Source organism: Sardina pilchardus, chromosome 17 (assembly GCF_963854185.1).
Source record: "Sardina pilchardus chromosome 17, fSarPil1.1, whole genome shotgun sequence".
NCBI classification, from domain to species: Eukaryota; Metazoa; Chordata; class Actinopteri; order Clupeiformes; family Clupeidae; genus Sardina; species Sardina pilchardus.
The window spans coordinates 1,238,813-1,254,472 of record NC_085010.1 but is presented as its reverse complement, the minus strand read 5'-3'; the positions used below and the strand labels follow the sequence as shown (position 1 = coordinate 1,254,472).

Sequence of the window (15,660 nt, the reverse complement as noted above, 5' to 3'; positions counted from 1 at the left end):
ACCAAAATAAACATTCACTGTCATATAGACATGCTATTCTTATAAACACGCTTACAAGTTTATTGATGTCATGGGATGTTCATGAGAACAAATCACGTCTAAGTAAAATAGTAGACTAAATTAACTTTTTAGGATATAAACTCGTTATTGCCATTGACTTTCTAACTTGTTATTAACTAAAAAGAGAGTAACCGTACACTATGATCTCTAAATGCATTATGCACTACAGAAGTGATGCGCCTCCAAGTGACAAATTTATGACACACATTTTGTGATCTGCAGTGCAACCAACCAGTGAGAAAATATCCTAAAAAATGGCGGGTTAGTGTGTGTAGCTCCCCAAGAATAACAACTTTACAACACTATTAGCCATACGCAAAAGGAAGAGAGGTATTTGCGATTATAAGCACTGTGACACATGGTGAATTTTTACACACTTCTCCTGGACAATTCATCTGATTCAAAGTTGGTATACATGATGTCAATATGTTGAGCAGCTGAGAAGTTTTTTTGATATATGATATTCTGAAATGCCAATATGATGCATATTGATATCTCACCACACGAACAGGAGATGTGTCATACATTTTCCATGCCCTTACATGGCAGGTATTCAAAATTATGGCAATGATGAGTTTTACATGCCCACAATGCATATGTGGTATAGCACCACCATCTGGTAACTGGAAGAACAGGCAGGAACAGAACCCACTTTGTTCTGGCTACTGCATTTCTAGCCCAGCTCCCTCGCCACTATGCTACCGCCGACAGTTGCACCTTCATATAGTGTACTCTCTCCTGGTGGTTAGAAGTAGACTTCTAAGCAGACACTCATATTTTAGTATTATAAAATGATGTTACTATAAATTATATAATGGAGTGGTGACTGTATCTAAATCAGTCACAGGAACACATGGAATCAAATTCATTGTTCCTTTGAGCAAGTTCCAAATGCGTGATTGATTCATGTTTTGTGCAAATATATGTCACAATAATTTGTTCTCACCATCTAAAGTTAAGGAAAACAGATAAGAACACTTAGAAAAGGGATTTAACTACAGGAAGGTGCTATGTTTGAGTGTACATACATGTCATAGACGTTGAGCAGCCAATTTAAACACATATCCACACAAAGTGGTACATTAACCAAGCTGCTGTGCTGCTTCTCCAGTCGGGAATAGATGTTGGTGAGACAAGAGACCAGTTGAACCACATCTATCAGTTGCTCATTCTGCCTCAGTCCTTGTTGCTCAAATGCCTCCACTGCTGTCGACATCCCCAGCAAATCCACTATAGACAAACACAAACTAGTTAATTACATTTCAATCTATTTCAGACTAAACTCAAAACATCAAAACATATTAAGTTAATTTCAAAATCACATTCTTCTTATACTGTGGCATGCCTCATAAGCCTAAAGAAATAATATAAAACGACTTGACAATTAAAAAAAAAAAGTGTTAGATTTAGTTGTAAATACAGGTTTGGATGATCATGCTCAGAAGTGTGATACTGATCAACGAAATTTGATTAATATTGTCTAAACTATCATCAAACCAATGATAGTCAGTCTCTGGTCAGCAGACCTTCCAAATAAAATGTAGTTAGCAACCAAATGATTCATATACCCCTGGTAAATATTTATTTATTTAAAGTTGATTTTCTCTTGACCGATATTTGTTCTGACTGAAAATGACACTGCCACATGACTGTAAGACAATGGTAGAAACACAGCCTGGGTAACCCCAGCCCGATCTGCCAGCGATTGCATTTCGCTCTGCAGCTCAGGCTGGAAACTTGCACAATTATCTCTGCTGCTTCCATTCCACTTTTGCTGGAGCCAATCACAAACTGGCTTATCCACCAGGCGCAAACGCATTGTTGGTCTGATTGGTTGTAGGACTATTCAAGCGTACAGTCATTTGAACTACGCCCCTTGATCACGCCTCTTATGCAATAGAAATACAGCACAGACTCCTCAGACTAATGTTCAATTTCTATAGATTAAGCTTTGTCTGGTGATAGCCAGCTGGTAGAAACACGTTTCCAACTTTTTAGACATTTCTATGAAAAATAGAAAAAAAAAGAATAACTTTCTCACGCCCACACCTGAAATGCACATGGCATCAACAGGGGTATAAATATGCATAAATAATGCTCATTTAGCATGCCTATCTCAGGCCATGTCCCTGGGTGAAAACAAATCCAGCAAAAGCTAGGTCCAAGGGTGCCCTTATCAAGGTTAAGCTGAGTTGTGCATGTTTGTTGAGGAGTGATCCATGATCATATGACCAAGTGGTCCATTTTGGGATGGGGTGAAACATTCAACTACCAAACACCATACCTACAGTGGAGAATAGCTATAGAAATGTATCAGCATTGGTCAAGAGAAAATCAACATTAAATCAATATTTGCCATGGGTATGAATATTTTGTTAAATTAACTGCAGATATGGTTAAAGGAGAGAACAGAGCTCATATCGGATCATAGCTCATAGCTCAGAACTCAGACCCTAAAAGAACATAACAAACAAAATCTTGTACTGGTGTTAAATTGATCTTGATTATATCTAGGGAAAATAGAATAAACAGACTTCTACTTTGAATTGCCATTTTCTCTGGGCTAAGGTCAAATCTTAACCCCCTCATGAACACACTCATACCCTCATGCAATCCTATCAGAACCTTTAATATGCTCAATACAAATGTGTCCTCCATGTATCAAGCAGTTAGCAAATGGCATCACATTGTAGTAGCATAACCTTAGAATGTTTCAAATAAGATTTATTTCATGAGAGCTTTGATTCAACTCACAGCACAGGGCTTTCTGAAGACGCCTTAACTTCATAGCAGTTCTGTAGGCTGAGAAACGCACATTGTTCAAGTCCGCTGTGTGAAATAAAAAAGAAAAAAAAACATGAAAATGAGGTCAGTCACAATACACTGCAATAGAGGTACACAACAAGAAAAACTATATTACATTAAATGTAGAATACTACATACAGTGACTTCTAGAATTGTTGGCACCCCTGGTAAAGGTGATCAAGTGAACAAGTATAAAGAAAATAATCTTTCTGTGATTTATCTTAATTTCACAATGAAAATAATGAGGGAAACAGATCCAACCTTGAAGGTAAACACATTTATACTGAGAAAAAAGAATATCTCATAAAGAAATTAATATTTTAACAAAAACACATTGCCCATAATCCCTGGAATACTGTTTAGAAAATGTAACAGAAGCATTTTTGTCATTTCTATTAACCTTTTTGAAAAGGAATAGGTGTCTTTGAACTTTCAGCAATAGTTCACTAAAATAATGTGACACAGAGGTTAAGTTTAAGTTTCTATTCTATTCTAAATCCTCTAGTCATTTTCCAATGAAAAGATAAGAGAATACACTAAATTCGGCTTCTGATATTGACGCCAGGGGGCTGGCCCATGCGTCTTCGTTCGACGAGTTGGGTGTGAGACCGTGTTGCACAACCATAGAGAAAAACGAAAGATGGATGAGGCTAACGAAGCGCTCTCGTTTTAATCGGCTTTGGAAGAGTTAGACTTGGGTTTTTCTTGGAAGGTTGAGCAGAAAGAAGCACTCAAGTCATTCGTTTTAAAGAAGGACCGTTTTGCCGACCGGCTACAATTGGTCACAAATGCTGGCCTATTACGTGCAGAGGCAGTTTGAAAGACAACTGTTCATTCCACCCACAGGCTTCAACTCTGTGAATGGTCCGACCCCAGACTATACATTTCTGTGTAGTTTGGCTTGCCAGGCTAACTAACAGACCCATTGCTGGGAAAAATTAAATCTCTTAACTGTAGCTATGGCTACTTTAACTTATGCTTAGCATTTCCTGACATTTATGGGGTAACATGATTTTCCTCCATTTTAATTGTATATTATCTTCTCTCTCATTGGACTCCATTGAGGTGGTGGGTGACAGGGCCAGTTCTAGGGGTGGGCTAAGCCCACCAAGCATTGTGTCATGCCCATCCAAACAAAGCCACATTTTTTTGCAGCCTCAAACAAAGCTTGGATGTAGAGGAGTTGAGTAAAATGGTACCTAACTGGTACATAACTGTGCAGTATGTACAGTATGTTAGGTAAACATCCCTCCTAATACCTTAAGACACACACACACAAACAAAAAATCTACCTTTCCACACAAACACTACCAAAAAAGGCACAAACACACACACAAAACAAAAATCTGCATGTCAACCAATTTGTGAAACCTATCACTCAAACTCCATAACTTTATACCTATATACTATATAATTCTCAGCCTTTCACACAGTTATCAATTTCACAAAATACCACACACAACTCTCTACCTGACAAAGATGACCTGATTTCTCTTTTTGAACACAACCTATCAAAATGCCACACGTATTCGCCATTGCCTCACTCAGCCTTCACATGAGCACACTCGTGACTGCTAACTGTACGTTTTATTTGGAATATAAATTGTTACATAGTTTTCTGTGTAGGCTTGGTTAAATACAATGTAAAATAACAAGTAGGCCTAGAATCCAACAAAAGTACCTAGCAGGTGATATCCAAAAATACACAATATTGCCAAAAGTATTGGGTCACCTGCCTTGACCCCCATTTGAACTTCAGTCAAATCCTATCCTTAAAGGAATATTTCGGTATTTAACACTGTAAGCCCGTTTTCTGTATTGCCTAGCATGAAAACGAGTGTTTGACACCGAAATCTCGACGATTGAGCCTGTTTGTGGAATTTGGCAGCTTTAACTTGTTTAGCAGCGAAATACAGCTTCTGTCATCTTTTATCATGATTTTCGAAATCCTGGAAGTACTTTTTCAGATATCTCACAACCGTGTGTGCCTAATATAACACAACAGAATTTGAATTTCACAGCGAAACTTTCTATAGAGGATCGTTGAAGACCAGTAACCACTTGGTGAGCTGCACATTTTAAAAAACGAATGTTTAGGGGTGTTTTAAGGACAGAATAGTCCATGCACAAAGCGAGCAATGTTAAAGCCATACAGAGCTCCATTCTAAAGCTGACAAATTCCACAAACAGGCTCAATCGTCGAGATTTAGGTGTCAAACACTCGTTTTCATGCTAGGCCTTAGGCAATACAGAATACGGGCTTAAAGTGTAAAATACCGAAATATTCGGTCCACCCTTTGCAGCTAGAACAGCTTCAACTCTTCAGGGAAGGCTTTCCACAAAGTTTAAGGGTATGTTTTTGGGAATTTCTCGACCATTCTTTCAGAAGCGTATTTGTGAGGTCACACACTGATGTTGGACGAGGAGACTGGCTCTCAGTCTCCGCTTTAATTCATCCCAAAGATGTTCTATTGGGTTGAGGTCAGGACTCTGTGCAGGCCAGTCAAGTTCATCCACACCAAACTCTGTTATCCATGTCTGTGTGGACCTTGCTTGGTGCATTGGTACACAGTCATGTTGGAACAGGAAGTGGCCATCCCCAAACTGTTCCCACAAAGTTGGGAGCATGGAATTGTCCAACATTTCTTGGTTAAAGGAACACTTCGCCGTTTTTTCATATTAAACTATGTTATTCCCTTAACTAAGACGAGTTGATACATACCTCTCACGTTTCAATGCGTGCACTCGCTGGCTCTGGTGCGCGGCGCAACTTTGATAGCACTTAACTAGCCCAATGCATTCATTAGGATCCAAACAGAGATGAAGTTAGAAGCGACCAAACACCTCCATGTTTTCCCTATTAAAATACAGTTACACGAGTAGTCACACGACCAAGTATGGTGAGACAAAATAAAACGTGGTGCATTTCTAAGCAGGTAAGAGGGATAACTATATGTAACTATAGGTGTTTGGTCGCTTTTAACTTCATCTCTGTTTGGATCCTAATGAATGCATTGGGCTAGCTAAATGCTATCAAAGTTGTGCTTGGACTAACGTCATATTAAGCCCTATGCATTAAGAATAGGATGTGACTGAAGTTCATATGGGGGTCAAGGCAGGTGACCCAATACTTTTGGCAATATAGTGTATGTAGTGATGCATGCTGCTAAGTTTCTCATGTCATTGCTGGTAAGACCAAACCACTACTACAAGCTTTAAGCACACTCAGTACTGTGAAACCTTCTGTAAATTCAATGCCATTGTTGTCAAACTCTAAAGCACCTGAAGACCCATCTCAACGTGCTGTTTGTGTGTATGGCAATTTTGATCCAATATGAGCGCTTTGCTATGTTGCCTACTCAAATTTCTTTCAGCCCACCCAAGTGCAGTAGGCTAAAACCGGCCCTGGTGGGTGAGTGGAGGATCAAACTTGCATCTGTGGCTAACGCCTCAAACCCTTTGCATGGGACAGTAAGAGTGCTAGGCAGCTCCTTTAGCAATAGATTACTGCATCCATTTTGCAAAATGGAACGCTACCGCAGTTCTTTCATTTCGTCAGCCATCAGGCTCTATAATACTTCTGTCCTGAAGCACTGCACTATTTTAAAAGTTGGTAAACAGCTCAAAGATGAGAGTCAATGACACCAAATTGCATGCCAATAAATGCTTGCAAATTTAAATTGATTCATGATATAGGTTATGCAAACTGTCTACAGATGTTACACTGACATACATCATCAAGGATCATCAAGGAAACTATTTAACACATTGACATATCCACAATCAACACACACGATTGGTTAAGACCCAATGGCTGACCTAAAGACTGGTAGAGTTCGGTCATTTGGGGATGATCCCAGCTTGTTGTCTGTGTCTGGTGGCTGAGGAGAAAAGATAGATAGATAATTAGTTAATATTACATTGTCATAGTTTATAATGTTTATAGTTATTATTGTTATGAAGACTTGCTATTATTATTGTCATTAGTATTGCCATTGTTATTATGACAAGTTGTGTAAGAGAGAGAGAGAGAGAGAGAGAGAGAGAGAGAGAGAGATGCAACTGAACCTTCACTTAAAGGGATATTCCACCATTTGGGGAATTACACTAGTTTTCCACCTCCCCTTGAGTTAAACAATTGATTTTTACCTTTCTCCAGTTCATCCAGCCGTTCTCTGAGTCTGGCGATACTAGTTTTAGCTCCAGCCTAGCATAGATCATTGAATCTGATTAGACCATTAGCTTCTCGCCTGCTAGCATCACGTTTAAAAGTGGTCATTTTTCTATTTACAAATTGGCTCCTCTCAAGTTAGAAAGTGTAATAAGACCAACGAAAAATGGAGGTGATTTTTTAGGCTGATTTCACATGGAACTATACTCTCATTCTAGCATAATAATGAAGGACCACCATGGGCATAGCAGCACAATGTCTCTGTAACTTCCAGCAACAAGGTTGAGCTGCAGCAGATGAATTGGTTAGTGACTGAAAATTACCAGAAATCTTAGTCACTTTCAAACTTAATGCTAACAGGCGAGATGCTAATGGTCTAATCAGATTCAATGATCTATGCTAGGCTGGAGCTAAAAGTGGTGTCGCCAGACTAAGAGAACAGCTGGAATAACCGGAGAAAGGTAGAAATCAATTGTTTAACTCAAGGGGAGGAAAATGAATGTAATTCCCCAAATCGTGGACGATCCCTTTAACATTTAGACTTTTCATGCTCTTGAGCTCATTTTATGTATTGAGCATTAACTTCAATGCTCAGACTTGATGACGTTATACCAGAGGATAACTAGGAGAAGATCAGTTCTCAATTCTGTAATCTGGTATCATATAGTAATTTAATAATCATGCAAGCTACTCAATGACTCATTACAATTCTATTCGGAATTCTGAACTGTTCAACTGGTATAAGAGTCTCAAGATAATTCATGGTTAACTTCCCCCATAAGCAAATAATTATTCATCCTTTTTTAAAAGCAAAATATAAACAAATGTTACCCTCAGAAACCCAGTATAATGGCCTACGATGATTGAGGTATTTAGTAGTTTTGCATTTCCCCCTGATTCTATACTCTACTACTATACTTACTTGAGTCATCTGAAAAAAGTTCAACGTTTCAATTAGGTGTGTGTAGCTGAGACGATATATCAACCATGAGTTGCAGTGACATTTCAAGACTTTTTTAAAAAAATAAAAAGTCTGACTAACAAGTATAAGAAGAAACAGAAACAATATGGCTCTAATTAGATTAGAATTATGTGGAAAACATTAACACTGCATACTATTAGCTAACAAACACCTCAAGATGTTTAGAGAAAATCTTGGATGCATGATGCGGTTATTGTTATTGTTATTGCTGTTAAGTTATTGTCTTGATTTAGCGAACTAACCCACAACTAGGGTTGGGCATCGATAACCGGTTCCGTCTTGGAACCGGGTTTAACTTATCAATTCCATCGACATCGTACGTCTTTTTTGTTATCGATTCCCTTAACGATTCCCTCAGCCTGCATGACGTCGGACTTTTTCCGGTTTTCCTGAAATGTTGTGTTACTACACGCCCTCTGCGACGACTCATACTACAAGTAAACCCCGAGAGGAGGAAGAGATCCAAAGCCTGGCCCCATTTCACTAAACGTGATGAATATTCTGCCGTCTGCAACCAGTACAGTATTGTTATCGGTAGTAATACCAGCAATATGTTCAAACATTTGTCCGTGAAGCATGGGATTAAGCTCCAAGAGTGTCATGTGTTCGACAGCCTACGGAGGGGTGCTAACGTTGCCCGGTCCAGGGCTCCAGAGTATGCGCCCAAAATGTTTAAGAGTGTGCCTGAAAATAAATCTAGGTCGCATTGGTGCACCTGACGCTGCCGCAGCTCGGGTGAAAGCATACGTCTCCTTCACAAGTTTTAATTGTAGACTATGCGTGCAACTTTGCCAAACTGTATAGAAGTAGCCCCCTTGGCCCGCTCTCTCTCTCTCCCTCTCCCTCTCTCGTGCGTGCTCAATGGACACCCGCCCCTCGACATGCACATTCACAATCGTGAAAGCAATGACGCATAGAAGACAACTAGCGACATTATAATTAATTTCGGGTAGCATCATAGCGTAGGCTACTGCACAAATTTGATTCAAACTCTTGCATTCAAGTTGACTGATCATCTCAATGTTTTCCAACTCTAAGACTCAAAAGGGTCTGTCCCAAGGAGAAAAAGTATTAGCCTACCTTGCAACTTAAACACACGTGGGGAAACTGAACAGTCCAACCAGTACACTATAATAAGCTAGCCAACTATGCTACTTTGTTTACAATTTGAGGCTTCAAGCCGACAGCTGAATTAATATTTAGCTGAGTTGTAATATGAATAGTCATGAATGTCATGAATATCAGAAATGTCAGTAGCCTAGTATAGATTAGAATATATAAAGAATGATATTATATGATATATATACTGTAGGCTATACATCTTTATAATTCTTTATAAAGAATATGTATATTCCTTATTGTGTTTTAAATAAAGACAAGCTTTTTCTACGCATTATTGTTAACAAATCATTCACATCATGAAAGGAGAGCGATAAAAGGTGACCTTTTGGCGTTAAAGGCGATGCAATGAAAAATGTGGGTGCACATACATTTTTTGGGAATCGATAAGAGAATTGATAAGGAATTGGATTGATAGGCAGAATCGATAATGCCATCGATATTGATAAAAACTTATCAATACCCATCCCTACCCACAACCCTGTCTTTTTCTACAGTCTAAAATAGATATTTTAACATATATGTTGAAGGCTTTCAGTGCACAAAACAACATGTAAAACATGTTTTTGTTTCATTTGTGCAATCTGCAACAATGCAATATACTAGAAAGTAAAATGATGAATTGTATGCCCCCCATGGCCCTGGACCCCAGCTTGGTTACAACTTCTGGAAAGTAACAGCACATCTGCTGGAAAAATGTCAAGGGGAAACACAGATACACACTACTTCAGACTAATATATTATAAACAGATAAATAGAGTAAAATAGGCTTTAATTTGTAAAATTAAATTGATTTGATTTGAAATGTTTCAACCTGCACTGTGTTTAACAGTGGACTACCGTGTAAGCATAGAGACTACTTCTGATCAGACTACTGAAACTTTCTTAAAAAAAGAAATAATGAATGTTGCTTGCGTAGCAGTATAGGGATTGTCAAACTTCCTGAATTCTTGCTAAAGATTCCTGGGACACCAAAACACAGGGGAACATGAAACTTGGTGGGTACGTTGCCCCACTAGAGTTTTATGGAAAAATGTAGTTTCATGGAATTTCATCTATGGGGGGCACACAATAAATTATTTGATGTGTACATTTAGTGACTGTGCACCCATGGGTGGTGTATGGTGGAGTTGAGCGAAGGGCTGCTGGCAGAGGATGTTGAGGAAAGGAGCTACAAAGCAGGACTGTCTCACATGCTCTCTTTCACACACACACACACACACACACACTGATGCACACGCACACACACAGAGACATACATACACACACACTGGAGCCCGACTGATTTATCAACAGGTCGATATTATCAGCCGATGTCAACCGAGGCATTTTCCAAACTATCGGTATCGGCAATTATAACTACTGATAAATATAACATAATTCAGTGAAGGCAAAACAAATATTGCTCTTTCATTAAGACTGCATTTCCAGTATTGACATTACGGAGTTTGTCCACCAGATGGCGTAGCATCTTGCTGCAAGACACGTACAGTATGCCCTACTTAACTTGGTTCCACTTTACTTCCTGTAACGATAACACAACGGTAGCTTGTGTATTCATAATAGGGTGGTTTTCACTTGAAATGTAATTCCCATTTCAAATGGAGGGAAGGTTCTATAGTCTGTTGAGGTTTTTAACCAATACAATGTGAAGATGTTCTGATCAAGGTGGGACACTATGGGGCAGATGTTTTCTGCACCCACTTCAGGCGTTTGCAACATGCGCATAAAAAGATGGCGAGGTATGTACAAACAGGCCACAATGAGGTAAAGACGCAGACTGCCTGTCGCGGTAGCTGAAAATGTCAAATTGCGCTTTTCCGTTTCATTGAGCTTGAGCTTTTTACACTAGGTTTGAGAAAGATCACCAGTCTCAGTTGGCGGATACCATCACTAGCTTGACCCCGTGTGATCCCATCATTGTCATGGTTGAGTCTGTGGTGGGATGTTTCAGAAGGACACAGATCAAGGAAGCCCCTGGTCCAGATCACATCTGCGGATACACACTGAAATACTGTGCTGAGCAGCTTGGAGGAGTTTTCCATCTGATATTCCAGAGGTCTCTATCTACTGCCACTGTCCCCCAGTCTTAGAAACACTCAACAATTATTCCCAAGAAGAGCAGCCTCAATGTCCTGAATGAGAGACCCATTTGCCCTTACCTCTCTTGTCATGAAGACCTTTGAGAGGATTGTGAAAGCTCATATTATCAACAGCACAGTTTCAAAGATGGATCTTCTTCAGTTTGCATATTGTGTGAAAAGAGGGGTGGATGATGCCTAAATCTACACATTGAATGCCATCCATGAACACCTAGAAAGCCCAAATTATTTTGCCTGAGTCCTATTTGTGGATTTCTCGTCTGCCTTTAACACCATTCAACCGAACATGCTGGCTAAAAAACCTATGAGCTGTTTCAACTTGGATCATCAGCTGTGGATCACAGACATTCTCACCCAAAGAACACAGAAGGTGCTGGTCAACAAGAGGTTCTCTAACATCAGATACATGTCCACTTGCTCACCCCAGGGTTGTGTCCTCTCACCACTGATTTTCATCTTGTTCACAGATGACTGAAGCCACCATATCGATCGTAATCTGGTGAAGTTTGCAGACACTGTTCTCCTTTCCCTATTATCTGGTTCTGTCCAAGATCACGGGCCTGTTCAGTGAGTTTGTGGAATGGTGTGATAGCTCCTTTTTGGAGCTAAATGTTACAAAGACCAAGGAGATGTTCATTGACTTCAACAAGCATGGAGGATGCAGGACTGCAACTACAATACATGGGCAACCAGTTGAAGTTGTACAGGAGTACAAATACCTGGGCACTGTCATTGATGACAAACTGCATTTTGACTTAAACACAGAGGCAGTATTTCTTGAGGAAGCTATACTCCTTTGGAGTGAGCAGGAAGATTCTCAAAATGTTTTACACCTCCTTATTGAGAGTATTTTTTCGTCTATATGCTGGTTTCACTCCCTCTCAATCAAAAATAAGAAACACCTCCATAGCATTGTATACATATGTTTTAAAATCATTGGCCCTCTTCAGTCTCTTGACATCACTTAATGACAAGGCAACACTATGGAAAGCCAACTGCATCTTAGAATACTCTACCCGCAGTGATATCAGGCACTACTACTGCTTGTCTATGGGGACTATTTTCAGATGCTGTGTGATATCACTGCGCCCATGGTACGTTTGCAACTTGCCTTGATTATGACGCCAGATGAGAGTGTAGTTCCATGTCAAATCAGCCTAGAAAAACGGCAGGTTTCATTTACAGTTGGTCTTATCGCACTTTCTAACTTGAGAAGACACGTTTTAAATGGGAAAATTACCGGAAATCTAAGTCACTTCTAAACATAATGCTAACAGGTGAGATGCTACTGGTGTAATCCATTTCAATGATCTATGCTAGGCTGAAGCTAAAAGTATCGCTAGACTCACAGAATGGCTGGATGAACGGAGATAAGGTCAATTGTTTTGCTCAAGGGGAGGTGGGAAATGAGCTTATTTCCAAAAATGGAAGAATATCCCTTTAAGGAGACTCAATGAAAAATGTGGGTACACCTACATTTTGTGCTGGTGCACCTTAAAAAACAAAAGTGAGGCACACCAGTGCAACCAACGCAAAAGGTTAGTCTGGAGCCCAGCATCTAAACGCCATAAGGACATAACTCAGGCAGTGGCATATTACATAGCCAGGGACATGCATCCTTGCCTACAAACAGAGGAAGGTTAAGTTTAATAACCCAACTGGTCCTTATTCTAAGAGGTCATACAATGTTTCAATAATTATCGATATCGACCGATATGAAACACTTTGTGATACAGATTTCAGGCATATCGCCCAGCCCTATTTCAACCCAGGGTTTATTTCACCATGACAACGAGGCGAACACACCTTCAAGAGCTAGATTATGAGTATCAAGTTCTATTCTGAGCATCATAAGTGGTTAAATTTGTTTAATTTTGGATATGTTTGGTAGCCTGCCAAAGCATTTCCACTGTTAGCTTTTGGCTGGAGGCGCTGGTTAAATTCAGTACTCCTTCAGTCAACGTAAACTAGCTCTTAAGGTCGTGTTCAACTTGATGTCATGGTGAAATAGAACCTGGGTTGAAATCGCTCCGGATTTATGCTGTAAGTGTTTTTTATGTTGCAATTGAGCATCTGGCATTATCTATCATACAGAAGCATACTTTATTAACCGCAGAATATTCCTGAAGGTATCAGTTAAGGTAAATTAAGGCTTAATTATTAATTGTCAGTAGAGTCTGGAGCATATGCTAGAATATGCCCACTAACAGGTCATATTAATAAATATACTACTTTCAAATCTTTAGAAACAGAACCTTCTCACCCAATGCAATACTAAACACTGAGATGTAATTACATTTAATCTACTATAAAATGTTTTCAGTTCTCACCAATTAAACTATACTAAAACTACAAACCATAAAAGTGACTAAAATGTAACTATGTGCATACAATCACAGTATGTTGTCATCAGCTGCCTGTGTGAGTTTCCACAATTTCACATCAAATATGGTAATAACAGCTGTTTTACTTTGTGGACTTTAAGAATCATTTGACTGTGGTCTGTGGCAGCACTTCTGTGTAGAACTTATTTAGGGGTGTGCTACATCAGGCTCATCAAATGAATCTACTGAAAGGGGAGGTTTAGCTAATGATCACCTAGGTTTAGAGTCTGGTGGAAAAATGATTCCAGGATCTCTTCAAACGCAGGGCTCTCACTCACAGCCAACCATGGCAGCTACAAGGTGGAACCAGTGACTATGCCAGGTGGAATCATTTTACAAAATCAAAACAAATGTCCTGATATCAGACTGCAGCGGACCGTGCAGGAAGTATACCTGACTAGTTCCTTTGGCTTAGGAAGTGGGACACTCATCACATAGATAATCACTCAAATCACTCTGGCTGAGATGATTCAGTGAGAATTTCTTCATACATGGATATGCTCTAAATAGTGTACTTATAATAAATCATTAGCCTGAATCATGGATTGGGATGGGCTATTAGCAAACCTTAGTTTGGACATATCTTACCATTCAGTCCTATAATAGCACAAATTGTATTTAAAAACGTGCTGACCTCACTGTGCATTTGTTACACTGCAAATGCAATTGTTTAGGCTAAAATACAATTACATGTCATAGCCATGAATTGAAACATTTAAAACTATTTTGAAATAGAGACAATACAGTGCCTTGACCTGTTTCTCTTGCTCTAGGAGATGTTTCAATATCTCTAGCTGCTATGCTTAGTTACTACACTTAAAGTGGCAAAATAATGCTACATGTTAGTTGATACTTTATGATTAAGTAGCTACATTTTATGTAGCTAGCATCCAGTATCAAGGTTGATTCAGATTTGGACCAAACCTATTCATCAAGACACTAGTGCAAGATAAATAAAAGTTAGCATATTTTGTAAATTTATGAAATGATGACTGTTACATTGCCAGGTCTCGTGTGTCTACTGTCTAGTGTTCGACTATGTTTAGAAATCTAGCTACCATTTCAAGTGTCCAGGTAGGCAGCATATGGACATGCTGATGTGTCCGTTTTCGTACAATGGTTACATCCTCTGGCATAGTAACGGATGTGTCCATGGTCTTGGAACACAACTGATACAGCATAGAAAATAGTCCATAATGTGCGCGCTTTATGGAAAATCAGAGGGGCGTTAACAGACTGGGTTGGTCGCTTGTCCTACCTAGCCCACAACAGTACAGATCAAATGTGATCAGCAGATTCAACCGCAAATCAAAGAACGATGGTGGATATCCTGGCGGGAGACACATTTGGGATAAACTACCCAAACGTTATCAAAACAACAAGCTACCGTTATGGAGACAAGACATGGTGGCGGAGGCATCGTTTCTACGTCGACAGATCATCTTGATTGAGCGCAGGACACATGGAATTGCAAGCGTAGTTTTCAACTCTCCATGACAAAATGGGCGGATGTAAGGGATCAATGTAAAAAGGCACACCTGCTGGGTCGCTCACAGCCGAGAACATCTGCCACAGCTGGCACTACCTATCGTTACCGTTACTAGTGAAGAGCAATCCCCCTTCCCCCCACCATACCTCCCCATCCCCCAAGATCTATGAGCATATAAAGATAGCGCCTACGGATCAGTTAGCTACACACGACATACTAGTCACACAGCAGTTAGCTACTTACTTTCTTATTTGCTCCCTCATCGCCTGTCGCATAGATCAATCCAAATTTGTATTGAGAAACGTCAACCGTGATACAAAGGGCGAATTCCACCGCGGCAGAAATCTTCACACAGGACCCACTCGGTCGCAGCTATGCACAGCAATTCTCTAGCTAAGTCTAGCCAGACAAGGCGGAGCTAACGTGAGTTCCCTTCCCCCAGACAAATTAGCGCAGAACATCAACGAAAGAGCATTGCACTGTCACAGCGTAAGACAAGTCAGGTGTAATTTAGACTATAGGCTATCCCACTCCAAAACCTAGGCATG

General features: G+C 39.7%; 1 protein-coding gene across 1 annotated transcript in view; it reads right to left on the bottom strand.

Annotated features, from left to right (window-relative positions):
- The window catches only part of dmd (dystrophin), a 168,529-nt gene that overhangs the window by 35,628 nt on the left and 117,241 nt on the right, over positions 1–15,660 (bottom strand). The window contains exons 63-65 of the mRNA XM_062517487.1: positions 6,685–6,746; positions 2,815–2,889; positions 1,089–1,290 (exon numbers count right to left, since the gene is read on the bottom strand). Coding sequence (XP_062373471.1) covers positions 1,089–1,290; positions 2,815–2,889; positions 6,685–6,746 — 339 coding nt within the window. The remainder of the gene's footprint in view (positions 1–1,088; positions 1,291–2,814; positions 2,890–6,684; positions 6,747–15,660) is intronic.